The sequence below is a fragment of the Haemorhous mexicanus genome, chromosome 5, assembly GCF_027477595.1.
Source record: "Haemorhous mexicanus isolate bHaeMex1 chromosome 5, bHaeMex1.pri, whole genome shotgun sequence".
Lineage (NCBI taxonomy): Eukaryota > Metazoa > Chordata > Aves > Passeriformes > Fringillidae > Haemorhous > Haemorhous mexicanus.
The window spans coordinates 10,725,550-10,748,344 of NC_082345.1; the positions used below are offsets into that span (position 1 = coordinate 10,725,550).

The 22,795-nt window shown below is 41.5% G+C and overlaps 1 protein-coding gene across 1 annotated transcript in view; it reads right to left on the bottom strand.

The window, feature by feature from the left end:
- Window positions 1-22,795, bottom strand: part of TBXAS1 (thromboxane A synthase 1) — a 231,720-nt gene that overhangs the window by 139,690 nt on the left and 69,235 nt on the right. Inside the window, exon 4 of the mRNA XM_059845873.1 lies at window positions 8,226-8,278. Within this exon, the coding sequence (XP_059701856.1) occupies window positions 8,226-8,278 (53 nt within the window). The remainder of the gene's footprint in view (window positions 1-8,225; window positions 8,279-22,795) is intronic.

A 22,795-nucleotide genomic window follows, 5' to 3' on the forward strand; every position in this document is an offset into this window, starting at 1 on the left:
GCTGGAGGACATGGTCAGTCTTTTCCCTGATGCAGTGACTGTCTTTGCAGAGCTGCTGTGTCTCTGCAAGTGAGGCTTCTTTGACATCACTACAGCTTTTTAATTATTCTTGTAGAATTTTATTGGTATGACTAAAACAAATCCTCCTTCAAGATCAGCCTTCAGGTTTAGCCACTAAATTTACTGGAGGGAAAGAAAGATTCAAAATCCCCAGGGTGATCCCCAGGTGGCTCAGCTCATCCCAGTTCCCCAAGACAGGAAAAAAAGAATGAACACAGTAACAGCTGAAAACAACTTCTTCCTCTGCAGTGGGGTATACTTTTGCCTACTGCCTGATGAAATCATACCCAGTTCAGTGCCAACAGATCTGACATAAAGCAGACTCTCCAGGAAAAGAAAAGAGGTAGTCAAACAGAGAAAAAGACTAATTTTAGGATGGTGCCAAACCAACAAAGAAAACGGAGATATTTTGCTCCCCTTTCTACTAATAAAATGTAGTAGACTAAAATTGATCCCCAGACTAATAAGGTAGAGAGAAAATCTAAAACCTATATATGACAAAACAATAAAAAAGTAATGAAGAGATTTGTGGAATTACATAAAAATCTTGGAATGACGTTAAAATTGTCAGGTCATGTTACTGTTTTCAATTCAACATGAATAAGAAAAACAGGGAGAAATAAAAATCAGAGCACGGAGGAAAGATAGCATAGAGCTAAAGACAATGGAGAGAAGAGAAAGAAAAACCCAGAGCAAATATTTAGGGGGTGAGGGAAGGAAGTATGAAAACCATAAAAACAGAGCCTAGAAATCAAGGTCATGGATGGAAAAAACCAAAACCAGAACAAACCCCAACAAAGCAGTGGCAACAATTGAACAACCTGATAGGAAACACCTCTGTAGATACCTGCAAAGTGTAGTCATCCTCACAAAGGAAAATACTACTCACTATTTTTAAAAAACTACGTAACAGACATCCCAAATCCATTCCTCTGCAATGCTTTGGTAGCCTAAGGGGCAGAGGCCCCGTGAGGTCTTGTCTAAGGGCTCCCCAGCATGGGCAGAGAGGCTCTAACCAGCACCTGCATCCTGGGGCTCCTAGCTGGTGGCATGAGAAAGGGACAGAGCCATGGATGCTCCAGCCTGTCCTAGCTCCTGCTAGGCTTGCAGACAACAGGAACATCCAACAGCCTGCTGATCTGCAGTTCTGCTCTACATCCTTCTCCAGACCCTGCGTGCGATCTGTGGAAAAGGGAAATCCCTTTCGCTCAGTGCTTCTCATGGCACAATACAGTAACAAGCTGCTTTTGGATTTCTTTGGGCTGCCAGAAAGAAGGGAAACTGGCATTAGGGAGTGACCTGGAGAGGCAGTAATTTGGCTCTCCTGTGTAGTGACCAAGGCAGGCAGGAGAAGTTCCTGAACTGAGGGTTAAAATTGATCTGCTTCAAAGGCTGCCAAGAAAGGGGACAAACACACACACACATTGGGAGGTGTGATACATTTGCCTCCCTCTACACATAGTGAAGGGAAATTATTCAAGAAATGCATTAAAAAATTACCATGCATGGCACTGGGAACACCAGTTCATAATCAGATACATAGTGAGTGAAGGCAGAGACCATTAATAGCTACTGAACATTGCATATTGCATGTATCTGCTTTAGGTTTGCATCAATACTTCTGGAGTGCTGTAGGAAATTCTAATGAAAGCATTTAATATGCACAGCAAAATCTAAAACGCTGCTGTTTTCCCATACTTTCTAGGACTGATATATTGAAATAATGCCTCAGATTTTTCAGTCTTTTGGAAGCTCTCCGCCTGCTTATTTCCAAATGGTGGAAAAGGGTAGGGGGGAAATTACAAGGTGGACTTTACAGCTTGTTAAAACGTTGAACAGGCTCCAGTAGATAATGAAGGTGGTAGAGCAAAGTGAAATTGTGTCTAAGGAACTAGTTTTTGTAACTCAGAATATTTCCTCCCCCTTCCTTGAATGAGGATGACACATTGTGGTATGCAGGTGTAACATGATAAGAAGAAGCAATCTGTTCAGCAGTTTCATTCCCTTTAAAACTATCATTTTAACCATTAATTAGGAAAGAAGCAGGCAGCAGAGATCAAAGATCACCTGTGCTGTATATTAGCTGTAAAACACTCCTCAGGCAGCACGTTTTCAAAAGAAACTTCACTTTTCAAATACTCCTAGGATGAAGCTCACCAGGACTGTGCTTCAACAGCTAAATGCTGCACAGTACCAGCATGCAAGGAACCAAAAGGAAACCCTTCTGCAAGAGGAAATGGAGGTGAAACCTTCTCCTAGCCAAGGCGGCTATATGCACACGCATACACAGAAGCAGACCAAGATTTAATCAGGTTCCTCAGATGCTTAGATGTGGTACAAGGGCCTGCTCCTGCTTCCATTGTCAATCTTAGGTGCTGACAGAGTTTTGGCCGCTCTCTCAGAGCTGTTCCAGGTCTGACCAAATCTGTCAGTGAAGCCACTCCAAGCAGGAGATGTTCCTCTGCACAAACAGTCATTTCCTGGAGCTATGGTCACAGCAGTTTGTACATGCCATGAGCACAGACAAGCATCAGGAACGTCATGCAGGTGACAGGCAGCGTCCTTTGTTGCCTTGCCAAGAGCACATAAAATGCTGTTTGTTTCATATGCTTGTATTTCACACTCTCTTTCCAGAGGTGTAAAAGATGACATCAGGTCTTTGACTTACATTGGCTTAAACAGCTGCAGTAGAGTCACAGAGGGATTGGATGGAGGAAAACATGGAAAAAGCACAACAGCGAGCACATGCCTGCAGCTCAGCCACCCCAGGGCAGCATCTGGAGCCTCAGAGAGGAGTGGGAGAGATTTGCACACAGAAGAGATTACCGCTCCACCAAAGGTTTCCATCCCAATGGCTTTGCCTGCACTGAGGGCTGGAACTGCAAAATTGTGATGGGCCTTTGAGTTCTGTCTGTGAATACACAGAACACACATGTCCCTGGACCTCCCTGGGGCAGCCAGAGGCTACAGTACCAAATCAAGAACCATCACAGACTACACAAGCTCAGGCTGCATGTTTCTCCTGGGAGGTCACAGTCCACACAGCAGATTTGTCCATGGCTGTGAGGTGCTCATCAACAAATACCTTTGACAACACTAGTACATGAGGTATCAATTTGCAATGTTCCAGAGACTTAAGTACATTTGAAACATGCCAGAATTAAACTGGTCACCTAATTTACTGTAAATTTTGCCAACAATCTGCAGCCCACAGGTCTGCATATGCAGAATGTAAAACACTCCAGTAGTGACCAGGCAGCCACAAAAACAATTCCACCTGTAACAGTGACACAGACCCCAGCTCTCAGAACAGTGTGGTATGCCACCTTTTGGGCAAGTCTTTAGGCATCAGTCCCACAGAAGGCTATGTTTGCAGAACCAATTAACTCTAGAGACAAGAGGAGAAACTGGTGATGATATACCCAAAAGTAACTCACAAGACTTGTTCCAGCAGCTTGATTTAACCTCTGGAGCCAAATATAACCAATATCTAATTATGTTTAACTGTGGGAATTCAGATGGAGATGTTGCACTGTACCCTGAATTCTACCCTGGAGTTTCTACCAGGAGTATTGTTGGGTTTCAGTAGTTTTTTGAAAACAATTTTTTAAAAATAGGTTACTGTTTATAAATTCTCATAGTGATTAAAAGAAAGGCTCCTGAAAGTTTAACTTTAAAAGATTAAGATTGTCCTATTGCTCTGCCCATTCATGCAATATTTTCCACTTCAGAGGGAATGGCTAACAAATTTCACAGAAGAGCAACTAAATTGTCTACATGCAAAGTGCTATCAAAAGAGAAGGTGGAGGGGGAAAAGAAATATTTTTCTCCCCATTAACTTCTTCCAGGTACAATAGAACTAGGAGTTTATGTGTACCAACAGCACTAAAAATATTTTTAAGGCACAAATGCAATTGTTTTTTTATGGCCCTGATTCAGCAAGGCAGACAGACTTCTGGTTAACTTGAAGCACGTTGAGCAATACCATTGACTTTAATGTGATTACTCATGTACTCAAAGTTAGGGGTTCTGCTGTACTGTACAATTTGCAGGTAGCTAATGGAAGAAAGAGATAACTCTAACCCACATCAGCAATTCTGGGGCTGATCAACAATCTTATAGAGTCAAAGAACCTTATCACAACACATAAAGGAGAAAGCAGTGAGAAGAAAATAAATCTTGATAAAACATGGAAGACCTGACATCAGCCAAAAATATACTGCTCTTTAAGGAAAAAAATCCAGGCAAGTGAGGCTACCAAAATTCCCTTTCAGGTTACATGGGTAACAGATTATGAGAAGCTATAAAACAGCAACAGGAAGCTTGGTTTTCCCTATCATTGTCCAGGTATGATTTCTTCTAGCTGAAATATAAAAAGTAAATTCTTTAAAATATCAAAAAAAGGAAGTACCCCATGAGAGGCAGTAAATTCAGTAGACCCCCCCCCCACCCCCAGTGCAAAAGAGGAAATCAAAAAGGACACGATTTTTTCATAAAACTGAGTTATTTCTTTCCATGACCCTTGAGAAACAAAGATGAGAATACTTTTCCTGGAATCACTTTTTCCACAGAAAGCAGAATGAGGCTAGAAGTAGAGGGCTTAAAAATTTTGTGGCATTAAAATAGCAATACAGGCATTGTTCCTTCGGTTAAATTCAGCCCATGATGGAGACATCAGCTGTTCTCTGCAGGAGGAGATCCTGCCCTGTCTACCTTAGGTTTGTCCCAAGGCATTTCATGACAGCAGAAGGAAGAAATAGGCTTTGAGTCAAGTTCCACATGCCCAAATCCCAGAAATGCACATCCCTCTCCCATCCACAAAAGGGGAAAGCCCCAAGCCCCCACACTGACAAACCAGAGCTACTACTACAGACATAATCAGACCTCTCACAGCAGGCTGAAGTTGAATGTCCAAGTCAAGGCAGAGTAAGAATAGAGCTTGACCTGCTGCAAGCTATTTCAGATGCAAAACAACATGAAGAAAGAGTGTCACCCCACCAATGGCACTGAATTTTAATTTGTTCTCACTCTTTGGTTACACACAGTGAGGTCTATGTTATGACCTCTGACATTCTTCCCCATGCCCAAATGCACTGCTACAGGCCAAGGCAGAATAAATTCCTTCATCCCAGAGCAATCAACTGCCCACTTGGGGCTGTGTCATATTTTCTACAATCACTGGTAGTATGTTATTGGGCCAAGAATATAGTACTTATTTTGGCAGATTTCTTTTAGTCCAAATCAGTTCTGTAAAGCCATAATGATGCAATAGCAGCAGAGCAGTCAGATGCATATCAGGTGCATATAGAAGGCAAAACTAACTTGCTCTCACATTGTAAAAGTTGCTTTTCTGATTCCATAAAATATGTTGTCCCTCTTTATTTCCCTGTCTGCTTTTATCACCTGTTTCCAATCAGCAGCTATGAACCTACAATTGAAATGGAACAACTGGGTATGGTGGAGGTGAGGATAAAGGAACATATCACCAATATTCATCCAAAAAATGAGTGGTGTAAGTCACTAATTTCCACAGCAAACAGGGCTACTCTCCTACAGAACTCTTATATGAATAGGGGAATATTCAAGCCACATCTTATTAAGTACTAGCACACTGTTTTCCAAATAGGGTTGTTTTCAACTTCATTTTTGTTATGGAGAAATAGCACACGTATTTTAGAGGAAGCATTTTATAGAAGGTACTCCAAATTATAGCTAAATCAAAGATTTCCACTGATGCAGGACCTCTTCAAAAGTCACATTAGTGGCTTAGATTACCCTGTTGAACAGAAATGCTCCATCTCTGCTTCTGCACCAAACCAGAGCTGTTAGTTTCTGCCTTGGCCTCCATCCTGGGCCACCTCTGTATGAAAACAAACAGTTTTCACAGCACACTCACAACTGATGACTATTTGCATTGTCTGTCTTTATAAAATATCAGTACCATCACCTCTCCTTCGGATTTGCACACAGAAGCAAAGGGGAAAAAAAAGCTTTTGTGACCTACAAAAGCCTTACTTGAAATAATTCTCTCCGACTTGAGGCCTTTTGGAATGGAAGGGATATATTGTTTTGACTTGATTAAAGCTGAAAAGTTGATTTGACATCCTGTTGTCAAGGAAACCAATTCACACACAAAAGAAAACAGTTGTGATGGTATCATTCAGACTATTCAAGTGACCTTAGGAAGAAAAAAAGGCTTCAGTTCCAAAGATTTGTATTCAACTCACTTCACCACTGTAGAAATAAAGATCATTGCTCTTTATGCTTATTGGAAAACAGTTTTCAATCTGGGAAAAGAAAAATGCCACATCTTCTTCCATCTGCCAGATCCAATACTTTGCTGGGAATATACACATAAACACACCTACCATTTACTTGCCTGTTTCAAAGAACCACAGAAAGAATCACACTGAAGACTCATAGGGAAGGAGAAAGAATTTCTTTAATTGACAGGACTGTGATAAATGCCCCCTGACACATGCCCCACCTATTGAACAGCAGCTTGCAAGCCAGGTTTTAAAACATCCTACTTCAACCACAAAGAGACCTTACCTTGAACACAGCATTGTTTGCATCCAGCTTTGTTTTCCTGGGAGATGTGAAAAAACAGCATTTTTTTCTCTGCCAGCCTCCGCGATCCCTCACAAACTGAGTTTTCCAGGCATGCAATAAATGAAGTTTACCTATGCTCACTCTTCCCACCTAGAGAATCCCAGAGTCAGAACTATCCTGGCTGACCACGACCACCATCATCCAGCTTGGCAGTCCATGCAAGTCTCACAGAGGTTTCATTCCCTAATAGCCTGCAAGTGGGTTGCAGAAATGAAACTTTCTATCTGCTCACACACTGTAATTATACATCTCTTTCTCCAATGACATAGCCTTGCCTGGCTGACTGAGCAGACAGATGACTAAATAGCAACTTGTCTCAAATTCAGCTTAGAGAAAAAATAAGCATGATATTAATAAGGAGGGAAGTATACTGAGGAATAAATGCCAGTGTTCTTACATTATTGTCATTTAAGGGCATCACACCAAAGGTCACAGAGATAATAAGCCTCAGTCACTTTTCATTTGTTACACAACATACAAATTGCCACAGCATTAATGAATATCTTTTCCCATTCCCGGCCAGCCAAGACACTGCATTATTTCCTCCTAGACAAGTACCTAGCCCTTGGAATTCATTATTTCCATCACTTCTTGCAGCACTTTGTCCTTAGGGCTGAGCATAAATGCCACAAGGTGGCTGTGACTGAAGCATCAAATGCCTGAGCCTGACTTCTTTCTGCTAGAGCTTTTTTTCTGGGACAGCAGAGAGAGCTCACTGGTATCCTTTGTAATCAAATATGTATACACACAGACATTCATATGTGCTCTCTTACAGGTATCTTAAACTCCTTGCAGACCACGGGAAAGAAAAAAATTGATATTTTCATAATTTGTGGATGTTGCCCAATACTTATATATTGAAATAATGGCTATGGTACAAACACCAACTGACCACAACAATGGAAGATACCCGGGGACAAACACATTTCCACTTAAAGTGATGACAACTGGAAAGTAAGTAGTTCTTGGAACAGAAATTACATTCATGGAAATGTGGACGGGCTTCTATGAAGGGATATACTGCTTAAACCCTCTTTACTTCTAACTTCTAACTAGCAACTGCTAAGACAGCACAGCTGAGCTATAGAGAGAGGAATGCCTCATTTCTAATCTGTACTTCATTGTATTTTAAGTTTAGGAATTTTGCATAAATACAGATAGCAACAGCTGAACCAAATTCATACTATTTCATAAACTGAGGGGTTTTTAAGATGACAAATTATTATTTCCACTGTTCACTGTAAGCATAAAGAATACGTAGATGAAAAGAGAATATTGAAGGCTGGTAGCTTTGTACAGTTCTGAAAAGGACTACACTTTATGTGCATAATTAAAATGAGAGAAAAATGAAGCCCAATCCCAAAAGCTGAACTAAAATAAGCCAAGAGTATTTGCTGCATGTAATCAAACCACCTCCACCTCAGTCCCTCAGATTGAAACACTGCACTCTGCCTTTTGAGGAATATCTTATCTTGGTATTTTCTCCTCTCCCACCCAACAAACTCAAGAGCAAGAGCCAGAAAGAAGAAAGCTGACAGCACTGCTAAGCTTACCCACAAACAGGTCCATACTCTTGGATGAGTTTTGTGTGGCTTTCCCAAAACCCCTGGAAGAAAGAAAAAACCACAATATTTTAGAGAAATGCTTAGCAGAAGCTCTGTTACACACTGTTTCTACCACTCACACAAAGCTTTGAACCTCAGCCAGGAGAACCATGGTATTAACTCATACTTCACCCTTCTAATATTGTCCACATCAGACAAACACAGAGTCTAGAAAGGATGGCTGGAAAAACAAATCCCAACCCCAAAAAAGACCTGGATAGCCATGAAACATGTTTTCATCAATGTTTTATTCTCCAAATTTTGTTACCATTTCCTGATTTATTATTTTTAACTAACTTCATCATTTTGGTCCTGACTCAGTTTTTTTCAGATATGCAAATGGATGGAAAACTAACAGAGAAATTAATAATGGGACAAGTATATCACTTACTACACAAAAGGGAAGCACAGGGAATACGGCAAGGTCATCTTGTTTTAGTTTTAGTCACATCATTAAAAAAAAACCCAACCTGCCAAGTCAGAGTTTAGCACAAGGCAGTCAGCTGGTACATTCCACAAAATAGTAAGCAGATTTCTTTCTTAAATTTTTACTATTTTTACTGTCTTTCATTTTCATAATTGAAGAAAATTCGTATCCATTTATCTAAATAAACCTGTCACTATACTCAACTGTTAGTGTCTTAAATGAACTCAAATTGATCAATTTAAAGAAGGTGTGCAAAATATATAATATCCCTGAAAATGAACAATTAAAAATCTGTTTTAATGAAACCACAATATTTGAGGACAGTGCTCCATTGTGTTTGCAACTTTTCTATGGAAAAAGTAACCCATTTGATTGCATTAATCTGCATTTATATTAATAGAAGACAGACTATCATGATCTATTTTCATTCTTAAGAGAAAATTCACTAAAAAAGTAGACTACTTATGTCTCACACTGAATCTTTCTTGTTTTTTACAACATACCACAGAATATTAGCTAGAACAGTACAACTACTGTAAACACATCTACTGCTGACATAAATAAACAAGCCTATGCAATGTGTGTATGCTTTGAGAGTATTTTGCCACACTAAGCAAAAAAAAAATCTGGTAACCAAAAGTAATGATCCAGCTTGACACCCTTGGGTGGTAACTTATTGTCCAAATTAGCAAAGCACTTGCCACCACCTACAGTCCTCCTCTCATAGAGTCCCTCAATTATTTTTTTTTTTATTCTTATAGTACAATTGTGCTTTTTTTTCCCTTTTTTTTTTTAATCCTGGACTTGCAATACTTTTATTCTGCAGGACAATATGTCCCCAGTTTAAGGGAAGAACTCTAGGTTCTCCTTTAGCTACAAAAACCACAGGATGACGTGTAAGAAAATGCGCTGAAGATAAAATTATGAAAGAGGTGGATTAGATAACAGCCTGAGGAGAATGCATATTTCCTGAAAATACTATACACCCTCCCCTGAAAAGTTCTTCACTACTAAGGTAAGCAGAAAAGCCTTGCACATTAGTGCAGAGAAACTAAGGTGCACAAAGGCTTTGTAACACCACAAATACAGACAGCTAACTCAAAAAGACTTTTGCCTGCAGACGCTGTGGGAGGGGAAAAGGCACATACACATTCACACCGACCTGCATTTTTGCTACAGAGATACACAGCCTGCAACTGCTGTGATTTCAGCATCATAAAGGCTGTCTGCTAATGCAGGGGGGTATCCTGGGGTCAGATTCTCCAGGCACCCACTTCAGGGCTGGCCCAGCAGGCTCAGCCCACGGGCACACTCTGACCACAGCGCCCAGGAGAGCGGCCCCAGGCTGCACAACCACAGCTGACCCTTCCAGCCACGCAGGGCACAGCTCCAGGTCACCACCACAGCCCCACCAGGGTGCAAAGCACTGCTGCATCACAGCCTCATTGCTCGGGCAGGGCAGAGGAACTTCAGTCCTGTGGGGCGATGCCAAATCAGGTCTGATCTCCAGCCCACTTCCCTCCTAGCCTGAGCCTTCAGCAAGGACACCCACACTGCAGCCTGAGCCCTGCCTGCTCACCGTGCTTTGGATTGCAAGCACGCACATAGGTATTGCACTTGCTGTACCCACCAGCTGCATTCCAGTGAGCCAGCAGGATATTAACATTTTCAAGAAGCCTAGGCTTTAAATGATTCAGTGAAAAAGCCTTCCAGAAAGCCAGCTTCTTGGAAGAACTGCTTCTGGCTCACTGCATTAGGGGGAGGTCAGGCAGAACACATTTCAAATCAGATCTGTTAACCAGTAACTGGTTTTCCACCTCCAGGACTCCTAAATAATTGCACTGGCTTAAAATTAACCACACTTAATTTTTTTTTTTTCCCCCTAAAGTGAGAAGTACTAGCCCGCAGGATGGGGGAAGAGGAGTTGAAAAGCACCTGGGAAAGACCATGAGAAAGCATCTTCAGGAGTAAAAGAAGCCTTAATTCTCCACTTTCTCATGCCATGCAGACTGCACACACACACTCACCCCTACCAGCCTCCTCTGTTCATCCCTGGGACCCACTGCTGTCCTTGCCTCCTCCAGGGCCTGGTAAGCACCTGGCAGCAGGTCTGATGGCAGCAGGCCTGGGAAAGAGAAGCCAACAGCACACACAGGACCCCACGGAGCTGTGGTGGCTGGACTGTAAACAGGGCAGGGAGCAGGTGCACCTATCCCTTTCACACCACAGTATGCCTTTCAGCTGGAGGAAGCTGGAGCCACAAAAAGGCCCCTGTGTTTGCTCTTGGTAGCCACAAGGAAAGCCAAGGAACCTGCATGGTCTCAGTGTGAGGGGATATGCCACATCCACACAGCTCTGCCAGTTTTGCGGCATCATCCCCAAACATGGCCTCCAGCAGACAGGTACCCAGAAAACATCCTCACCTTCTCCCCTGAGTCGTGTTTCAAGCACAGCAAGCCTCATAAGTGCTTTTGGTAACTTATTTACACTGGCTGAGTTTAGTTTGCTTCAACCAATTATTGCAGACTTGTCCATGTTTTATAATTGCACTTGTACTTAATATCTATGCCCTAACCAAGCACCTGCTCACAATCAGCTGCTGTTTTACAAGAAAATGGGAGTAGAAATCACCCATATTTGCCTCCTTTCCTCCTATTTATCCACTGTGTGATCTGCAGTCAAACTCAGAAATGGCACCTGCTGACTTGTACCCAGTGGCTTTATCCTCCCTAAACTAGGAATTATAACAAAGCAACATGGGATTAGGTAAAGAATAATCAGGGGAAAATTTAAATATATGTATTCTGGGTTTTTTTGAAAAACAGAAGGAAACAGGAAAGCAAAACCACTCAGTATTATGATATGACCCCATGTGCATCAGGAAGAGCTGTTGTGCATTAAACACTCAGTAGTAAAAATTGAAAGCATAGTTAGCAATGATGTTCCAAGCTTAAAAAAAAAATCACTTAGGGTTTTCTTTGTTTGGAAGCTGCAGAAGATGAGCTATCATCATCAACTCAGAAAATGGTTGGGCCAGGGGGACCTGTCACGTGTGGCCCATATAGTGAGGTACCAGCCTGAGGTCAGTCCATCATTAAATGGGATAATGCAGGGGTAGGAAAAGCTTCTTCCCCTGAAGAAAGCATATTTTACAGCATCTGGTATACCATGGAAACAGCAGCTCAAGTGGGCTGACTGCTGCACACCCAGAAGATTCTTTGTTTACATATCTGGCGGTTGCCTCCCTGCAGGGAATTTGCATTCTCCCCTTCCTCCGAGTGTGTATCATCGGCTGCATCTGTGGATAGAACCACTCACAAGGCCAAATCCTGCTCTCAGGGGTACAGGCACAAACCCCATGGAAGAGAACAAGATTTGGGTCTGCGCCAGACAAAGCGAAGTTTGGTCACTGCCAACCATTTTTTCTTGAGATACCGACTGCTGAAGATTCAGCTTGAGCTGCATACATGAAAGGGCTGAAATTGCTCAAGTATCCCCTCTCCTTTTTTTCCAATAGACTCTGCCACTCCAAGACAGATACTTCAGCAATTTCCTCTTCATTGCATATTCACCTTGCTAGTTCTTCACAGCAAGGAAAAAATCTGCGGCAATGTCATCTTTCCTCCTGGCTGAAAATGGTTGTAGGCACTAAGCCAAAGTTTTCACAAAGAGGCAGTATTTCAGAGAGAAGCTATGTATTTTGATTTTTGGGGTGTTTAACATGAGGCATATCCAGCCTATTCCTTTTAGTTGCTCAAGACCTGCAGATCTCATGGTTTCAAATGGAAAACGACTCAGATTGTATGGAGGATGCTTTGAACATTCCAGCTTAGGGCAGGTGGAAAACAAATTATGTGGTTTATGAACTTCACTGTACTCCTTTGGGGTCATGAGATAAAATGGTTTGAAGAGAGCCACAAAGCTGGGATCCAGCAGATGCCTGCTCCTGACAGTAACTCAAAATCTGGACTCCAAAATGGGTCCTAAAGAATGCAATGAGGATAGCCCTTGAATTTTGCAGTGTACTGAATGCCACAAAAGCTACTGAGCTCCAAGGAGATGGATGTGATGAGCCCATCAAAATTCATTGCATGTGGGAAACATTACCCATGCAAGAACAGCTAAGGGAAGAAGGCTTCTTTTGTTGTTCCCTTCTGAAAAGTATCAGATATTATCTGATGTCAGTCACTTTACCGAGACACCCTCGAATCAAACTTGCGACTCAGAAGCCAGAGATGCCACATCCCATTACTAGTCCCATATATGCTCCACCTTTATCACCCTGTATCAGATGTGATGCTCTGTTTCATTGTGATATTAATAATCACAGCATCATTGTTCAAGTGCACACCTCATATCAAGAGATAAAAAAAATCTATACAGTTATTTATGGTACATAATGACAATAAATATTTTTGCATCAGATTTTTAGCATTCAATGGTTTTTCACACATCTTTTTTCCTTAGACCACCTGAAAAAGAAAATTGCTAATAAACCTAGTACCCAAAATGATTTTAACACAAGCTAACATTTAATTAAAGTAACCTTGTATCAGTCTGCAACCGTCTTTGAAGGAATGACCCCAGACTGTACATCAGCTACAGTAATAATCCTAGTGAAATCACTAGGATGCCAGCAGACAAGAGGAGGAACACAGCATGAACTTCTAAGCAGCCTGATTCTGAGCTATGTACATAGTTTGTTTCCTTTGATCATTACCATTAATGGTTGTCCTCTGTGTGTAATTTGGTTTAATTTATGTGTGTGTCATTTCAGATTTTAAAAAACACATGTAGCCCTTCTAAATTTATTAAAGGCAGCCTTCGTACCCTTAATAGTTATTAAGAGAGGTTACTGTTATGTAATTAAGTTAATCTCATCTGTAAAGGCTAATTAACTGAACACTAATTGAATCTGCATATGAAAATTTGGACAGTGTTCTCATTACACAATTTAAAAAAAATTACCTGAGCTAAATACCAAACAAATTGTAAATTTCTTTCCTTCTACCTTTTCAGATCTTTGATAAAAATAAAGTGGGCAGGTTATTTCTGTGCACTGCATTAGTCCTTGTTGTCCTTAACAAAGAGCTGTTATCTCACTTCAGTGAAACAGCTTTAGTCCCTCCCTGAAACATGGCTATTTCCCCTCTTGCACGAGCTCTTCCTTTCCCCCTCTGCCCTTACCCCTGCCTTTCATTGCCCTCTTCTTCTTCCGTCACCTCTCCTACTCAGAGAGGACAAAGGTTCTTGGGCTCAAGTCGTATCACACAAAGGATAAGAAGGCATCCAGATATCTCCTTAACCATATCACCAAATGGATCAGATGGCACAACACAATTCAGTCATGCCCATTCAGCAACCCAGCTTAAAGCCACCTTGGCAGCTTTGGCAGGGTGCCACCTTTTTGCCCCCAAGACCTCTCAAAAGCAAAGGACTCATCTCATCCTTCTCCACCTCAGTGTGCCAGCATTACAAAAGCAAGACATGTTTTGGACCCTTTTCTGAGGTTTGTATTTTCTTGAGACATTTACTGCTTAAACCAGTCAAGTTTCCAAATAGGAATTAAGAAAAGCACATCATCTTTTCTGGTGTTTGCTGTTTCTCCCCATTAACCAGGTTAATGGCTGATTCTAATAGGCTGGTAACTGAAGAGTTGGAGGGAGGGGGAGCCAAGGAAGCAAACACACAGTGGAAAGCCTGACCTCAATAGCATTCAAGATTTCTCAGTGCATGGGACCCTGGGTCCTCAGATATTTCTCACAAAACCCACCATATGTCTTTGACATCGGGGTTGAAAGCACCTGCACTGCCCAAATGGATGGCTGGATGGAGCAGCTCCAGCCAGTTCAGTCCCTCAGGCACCCCATGGCAGCCCACTCCACAGCAAATACTTAATGGAAAATGGGATATACTGCTTTCTGTCTTTCTTTAGGAAAATAACATGTTTTCTAGGTGAGGGAGCAATGAAAGATGCACGCAGATTTCACTATGCATTTGGTCTGGTGGCTGGGGAACCACTGTCACACTCAAAAGGATGAAAATCAGGGTAAAAACCCAAAAAATTGTAAACATCAAAGCTGTAGGGAAGTGAGTATGGATGGAGTAGAAGGAAAAGGTACAGCCAGGAAAGGAGGAAATCCACAGTTTTCTCAAGGGTCAATCCTGTTCAATGTTTGGAGGACTGAATGTGGCACAAAAGGGAGTCAGGCTTCAGTGAAGTACATGGTTCTGGAAGTTCAGTGAAATTTATGGTTTTCTCAGCAAGCAGAGAGACTGAGATTGTCATACCAGAAGAACTGGGTGACCTGAAGAACCTGAACAACTGCAACAGAGGAGAGTCTTTAGTTGAAAGCAAAGCTTCATGCCCTTAGAGAGAGACAATGTTAACTCCAAGAATTTCTGCAGTAGCAGGTGAATGCTTGAAAATAAGACAGAAGGGAAAAACCTGGATGGAGGCATTAACCATAAGATAAAGATGATGGAAAAAAGTATGATGGAAACTACAGATGTAGAGTATCTGGGATAGGCTTTCTCTGGAATGCTGCATGTAAATTTGATGAGCTGCCACATTCAAAAGGAATGAATTAAAAATGGAACAACTGGAGAAAAGGGTTACAAGGATCTTTGGGGAATAGAAGGCCTGTCTTACAAGTCATAATTAGGAGAGTCCATTTTAGCTAACCAAAGGTTCATTTTAGCAGACCAAAGGGAGGAGACATGCTTGCTGTCTAGAGCTGTACTGGGAGGAATTATAAGGGAGAAAAAAATATCTATTTAATATAAAGGTCTACATTACTAAAAGATCAAAGTCGTATAAAATGGCTGTGGATAAATGTTGCTTGAAATGAGATAAAAATTATGGACTATTGAAGTTGCAAGATTTTAGAAACCTTTTAGTCAGAACAGTGGGGACAGGAACCAAGGCATGGATACTTATAAAAATGAAGTGTAGGATGCATAACCCAGGTCATCTACACCAGCCCCTCAAGGAGATCTACAGTCACTTCTAGAAAAAGAGGGACTCTTCTCATGGAAAATATTTACTACACGTGCACACTGCGTTCACACTCTAGTTGACTCAACTTTCCAACTCATTCTCATGTAGATATAGTCTCATAGATTAATTTGGCATACTGCAATGAGATTCTCACGTTCTTTTTGTCTCTTATTTCAATCTCATTTCACTTTAGAGACTTCATTTCCTCAACATCTCTGGGCTGTTAAATGCCAGTCTGTCAAAGGTGGGGAGTTGGAAGTACACAGGATTAAGCAATTTGCCAAATGCCACACAAGAAGCCAATGGCAGAGCCAGAGACAAGCGGAAGGTTTCAGAACTCTCCTCCTTGGTAGCTTACAAAAACATTCCTTCTCTGCCAAAGAAACACAGACAGTATATGAGAAAGGAAAGGAATATCAACAAATTTGATCTGTTTCTGAGCTTTCAGACATATCACATGCCTGAGGCTTTGAAGAAAGGCGTGAGGAAAGGAACTGTATATGCATGGTTAACTCTAAAATGCTTTAAGTAGAGGGAGGTTTCTTCCTCACCCAACTATTAGCTTAAGATTGAATTGCTCTTATAGTATGCATAGCTACAAATGTAATTAGTCATAAAATGATCCAGACCCTCAGATTATTCCAGCTGCTGTATTTGATTCTCTGATTATTGCAATGATGAATTCTCCAGTCTGATTACACTGGCTAGAATAATATTTCTTTTTATCTATTTGAAAGTTACCTGCTGTTAGCTTCGACCTTGTTTATATCCACTATAGAGATATAATTGCAAACTTACTATTTTTACCAGGACTATTGTCTAGATAACACTTACCCCTGCCAGGCCCTTATTTTACTTCATAGTAAATGTCACAGATGACACCTATTCAGGCTTCTAGGAACCTTTGTCCAAACCAGAAAACATGTCATTATGAAGACATGTACAAAGAGAATTACAATTTGTTCAATGTGTGTTCATGAAAGGCTCCATATGAGGTCTTACAGACTCACTGCAGTTTCTGATCCTTTGATAAACATGTATTTATAAAAAGTCAAGAAACTAGAAAAAAAAAATAGAAAGGAACAATGGATTTATTTCTTTTTTACTAAAGTATGTAATTTCCACTAAATGTCTTCTAAGTTGTCTTCCTTCCAAACCGAGTGCAATTCTCTCCTGCACAATCTCTACTTACATGTAATTCCACTGGATCACTAACCACCTTTGCTGCCTTAATATTACTGCATCCTCAAATTACAAGAGGAAAGCAGAGAATTACAGTGCTCTCTATAGGAGGGAGTTCATTGTACAATAGAGGACCACTGTAATGTGGATTTTCACTGTGAGCTCAATGTCTCAGATGGATTAGCATAAGCATTCAGCACATCTCACTAATGGTGAATGAATTTTATTAATTTTCTTCACTGGCCTTCCTTAAGAGAAATAAAACAGTCATCTTCAAATATAACTTGAAGAAACGAAAACAACTTCTTGTAGGACATACAGACATGGTAGCTAAGTCTAAGGAAAACAAAGATTTGGGGCATACTCTGACAACACAGCAACCCACAACACAATTTCTGAGGGCAGCAAAGTGGCACTCAGAGAAATGAGAGTTGACTTCTTTCCCAAGAAAGAGAGGCAGGGACTCCTTCCTCCAAGGAGCTTTTTCCACTTCAGAAGAGTGTCCCCTTCCTTCTCAGACCTATCAACAGCAGATTCCTTCAGACCATGAAAAAGTCGTTTTAAAGGATAAAATGCATTAACCAAACCCATTGTGAAAAAGTCTGTCTTGGGTGCCACAGAGTGCAAACAGACTTTGAAATAAGCATTGGAAAAATTACACATCCATGTGCAAATCTTGCACCTTTCACCTACAGAATTAGGACGACAATGATTAAGCTTTCTTTTTGGATGCAAACTCTGGGCTTTGGATGCAATCTCATACTGCTCACTAAGTGGGCACTATTCAGGTGGGTTTCAAGAAAACCTCATCTATGGGACACAAGACTACTCATTCAGTGAGCAATATCTTGGCCTCCTCAGAGACCTTCCCCTCATATAGTACTAAGGTTCCCTGCCATTGTTTATGAAATGTTTATTAAGTCCATGCCACCTAATTTTCTGTGACCACCAAGTTTAAAACTACGAAATATACACTTAAGATAATCACAAGTGAAAGAACTTAAGATAATCACAAATTCAGCTCTCAAATTTTGATCTTTTATTGTGATGATGCTAAGACACAGAACAGTATCCAAACCAAAGCACTAGACAGCACGCACAGTCCTGCATCGAGGGAAGAGACCTGGAAAGATCACTACATGTGACAGACATTAATCATGCCACTTAATATATTACTGAAAGATACCAGGACTATTTCTGTATTTTAACACGGCCAGACAAGCTCAGCTTCCTCTTGCCTAATTCCCACCTTGTATGGATGCAGCTCTCAAGCACGAAAAGAGAAAAATGTCCCCATAGATTGTAGTGGCCTCTGATGGAGAGCAGAGCATTCTGCTATCTGCAGCATGGACAGGCCAGACATAGGCATGACAGGTCCCTTTTGCTCCCATCTATCACGTGGCACCTCTGTAAAAGCCACAAGGTTAAGGATAGACATGTCAGCTTGACACACACAAGGCTCAACGCTCACACATTCAGCAGGGCAGGAGGGGGAATGTGTCTGCAGAGCAACATCTTCAGCCCAGCCATGGGAACAAACACTCCCAGCACTTCATCCTGCTCCCAGAGCACCATCCACCAGGTAGGACAGACCTACCCCAAAGCACTATGGACAGGGATGATGCAGAATACTTTTATCCCTTTGGGGATACAACAAACTGTAGCCCTGATAGCCACATCACAGCAGGCAGTTGACTCTTCACCTATTTTAAAAAAACTGTGCCATCAAAATCTCCTTGTTTTCATAAGGTAAGTTACTCTTGATGTTCTGTCTTGAAGTCAAACACTGTTTAAGACCCAAGCCACCCATGTGGTAGCTTGTAGGATCTGAGCACAAAAACCAGAATCACGAGAAAGCCATATCAGGCCTCACTGGAAAGGGATTAGGAAGAGGCAGACAGAAACACACAATGCCAATCCCTGTGTGGGCTGGAGAGAGGATTGCAGAGAGCATCAGGAGCTGAAATAGCACAAGAAAACTTAACAGGAGGCTGCAGTGGAATAAGAATTTGGGAGCTCTAGCAATCAGTAAGATCACTGGCTAGCACAGGATGTGTCAAGCACAGTCAGAGTTTAAACTGTGACAATTTCATAGACAGAAGAATTCAGGTTTGGAGGTGGGGATTCAATTGGCTCCTGTCAGCCATTCATTTCTGTTTCTAGATCATCACTCAGGGCTGGATTCTGCAGCAGCACCAGAAAAAAACCCAAAAAACTCCTTGTCAAGCCATCTGGGCTTGCTTCTTTTTTTAACGAATGATGCTGCACACCTGCAAATACCAGATATTTTCCAGAGGAACCAATGCATTTAGCTGTCCTTTCATAACTGAATTCATCTGCACACAGGAAAGGAGAAAGGTGATTGGCACCCTCATTCAGTACAACACTTATGCAGGCCTAGATGCTTTGGCATAAGGCACAGAGTCGAGGGCAACAGCTCCTCCTCCATATCCCTGTGAATTAACCACATTCCTAAGAGACTGGGCCACTGGCAGAAAGTAACCACTGCCAGGGATATAAAACAACCTTTCCATCACAGCCTCCCCATAAAGCAACCACCTGGAGGGACTGGAGAGGAAAAGAGCACAACCAAGCTCCTGATGCTTCCATCATCTCAGGTGGAAAACTGTCAGCACTCTTTCACTCTCCTGCTTTTCTTATGTACACCTGTACAGAGCAGAGGGTCTGCACATTCCAAGGTCCAAGAAGGTCACTTATTTTAGGCAGTGCTTTCAAAGCAGGGGCTTTCTTCTGAAGATCCTCAAAGAAAAGGGGACCCCTGTTCGGTAAACAGTAAGAAGATAAATGATGGGACATTTGAATGACTAAATCTCTCCAGAAGTAAGAATCAAAATAAAACTATGTGCAGTTACAAGAGGTGCTCAAATTTTAATCTGACATCAGTGTTTGTCCCACAGAAAAAGGCACGGAAGAGTGACCACTAAACATCATGACATCCATTCATGTCCTTGGAAGTAAAAGGACAATCCCACCATACCACTGGGAACAGCATGGGGCACCCTACAAAAGCCATGGGGAAGCTCCTGCCAGAGCAACATTTAGCAGCAGTGCTAACTGATCTCTAAACCCAGCTCTTGATCAACATGAAATACTGCCATGACCAGAAGGAGAACAGACTCCAGACCTACTGCCAGGACCCCAAGGACCTTCCATAGACACAGGATGGTTTAGCTGCTTAACTTCATGGATTAAACTGGGAGGTTTTACCAATTGTGCTGGTTTTGGCTAGGGTAAAGTTATTTTTCTTCACAGTGGCTAGAATAGGGCTATATTTTGGATTTGTGCTGAGCACAGGGTAGATAATATAGAGATGTTTTTGTTATTACTGAACAGAGCTTACACAGAGCCACACTAAAAACTTGGCTTCTTCATCATGGATTTGTGTTAATGCCTCTTTTTAACTCAAGATATAAATTTCAGGGTGGATGTGGAAGTAAAGAGCAAGACCCAGATGAAGAGTGTATATATCAGTCCTCTGACTCTCCTGCCAAAATTTCAGGCTAAAAATGTTATACCTACACCTCCTTACTTACATGTAGGAAAGTATCTCTATATATTCATAAGAACCTCAGGTTATTATTTATACAACAATGTAGGATGCACAAGAGAGCCAGGTCCCCTAAAATACAAGCAAATATCTCAGCTCCTGCAGAACAAGTCATTCCTAGAGGATGATAGATTAAATTCAATTAAAGGAACAGATTTGAAGCACTGTCTTTAGAGCAGAGTTCCTCTCTCCCACAAATCCTTAACAGAGTAGCTGGACATTCAGTTTCATTACATGCCAAAATCTTTGTGCCTTGTAAAGAAAAAGGCAGGAAAAGGAATGTTAACGACCTCTTTTTACAGTAGCCAGTTGTCAGAGGGGGTGGGAGAAAACAAGCCACATGGAAAACAATTGCCAATTTGTGGTCTTGACCATTTAAAAATGGATCCCAAAATAGTCTGCTGAATTGTTTCACCCGGAGCAAAATTACCCATGAATACATATGCATGCACACAAAAACAACATCTCTTGACGCAGTGCTGATGGTGACTGCAGTCAAGGAAGAAGCGTTATTGCATTCCACATTGTGAAAAGACCACAATGCAGTAATTATTCTGAAAGGTTTTCACAAAGCACAATTATTAAGCTAACATTATCCTATTATTGTTTGTTGCTATGGAGATAATATAATCAATATATTTTCTGGATTGATATTTTTAATACTACTAGCACATTGCCCAATATAGCAAGATTTAACTCAATGCATTAACTGATTTTAGTTTATGATTGGCAAAGTCTTGAGGCAATAGATTGCAATCCATCTCATGCCTATTATTCTATCAAGACACTTAATGTCAAAATCTCTGCTGCAAAAGCAAGTTTACTTGTTGAAAATGAGAAAAAGGATAGCAAATCTGTCTGAAGAGATGCAATCTTTTAAGCATGAATTTAACACTTATTTCTATTTTTTCCCTAAACCAAATGAAAATTACCAAGCCCACTACAAAAGTAGTAGAATAGCAAGTTAGTTTTGAACTCTCAACTTAAGGTACTTATTTATTCCAGTAGGGATGTTTTGAGGCATTATCCTCTTACATGTAACATAAGCTTTTCCTGCAGCAGCAGTGACTCTGAGAAGGTGGCATGATTGTGGCACTGTGCCAGAGGCCACTGGGTGCCCATGCAGTCCACAGCCCTTGTCAGACCCTCTTCCTGCACAAGCTCAGGAATCACTGGCTGCTTGTGCCCATGCCCAGGGAACACAGTGGGCACTTGGCTCTTGGTCTCAATGGGTGGTGAGGCAAAATGGTTACAGCCACAGCCCTCAGCTTCCTTGCCCATAAAACTGCAAGCACACTTCCTTTCTTTCAAGTCTCCCTCTTCAGATGATAAGGTTTCAGCATATCAAGGGAATGCTCCTATGTTAGGACAGCGGTAAGTCACACAAACCCAAGTCTCAGATCTTTGCAAGACAGTAACATAATATATTAAGAGGCTTCAATTCTGACACTGTTGTTCCAGTGTGTAACCTTGCCTGTCAAAAGATGTGCTCAACACTGTGAAACCTCTTAAAGCCTTTTAACAAATATTTGCTACAATTGTTGAGAGAAGGATTTTATCACATTTTCCCCTCCCATATGGCCATACTGGGATGAGCTGCCTTTTCATCTTTTTGGTCACAGAATAGCTTGGGTTGGAAGGGACCTTTAAAGGCCTTCTAGTCCAACCCCCTTCAATCAGCAGAGACATCTTTAACAGGATCAGGTTGCTCAGAGCCCTGTCCAAAATTTTCAGGGATGGGAAACCTCAGTTTCCAGAAACCTGAGTCCTAAAGGTGACCATATTTTTTCAGCATAGTATATGCTTAAGACAAAATTAAGTGCAGCAGGCTGCACTTTGCATAACCGAATAAAAGGAGTTGTCACAACATTTAGAAGTACCAACACCTGTTAACTCCTGTGACAAATCCTACAGTCACATTTTTGGGTACCAAAGCGTGGCTTTAGCTGCCTTGGGTTAGACACCAGTATATAAGCATTTTGTCCATGGAGCATACAGATGCTTGATAAAATGTGAAATCATAACAATTCCATCTTCTCCCTTCCCTAAAGGCACTGGATTGGGTGGTCTATGTAAAATAGGCTGGGGCTCAGTAATGTAACTTTTGGACTGTCTGGAGGGGATCCATCAGGAATGATCATTCACAGATTAAATATGTTGCCTATGCAATGCAACACATCTGGCCCTTCTGGCCCAGGGGATAAGTAATAGAGTTAGGAATGCACATTCCCAGCCCATCCCCTGCAAGTCTGCTGTGCTGACACTAATCCATGCAGATCTAGGGCTGGTTTGTGAGCCACCTCTGCCCTCCCTGCTCTGCCTGGCACAGGTCATTGTCTTCC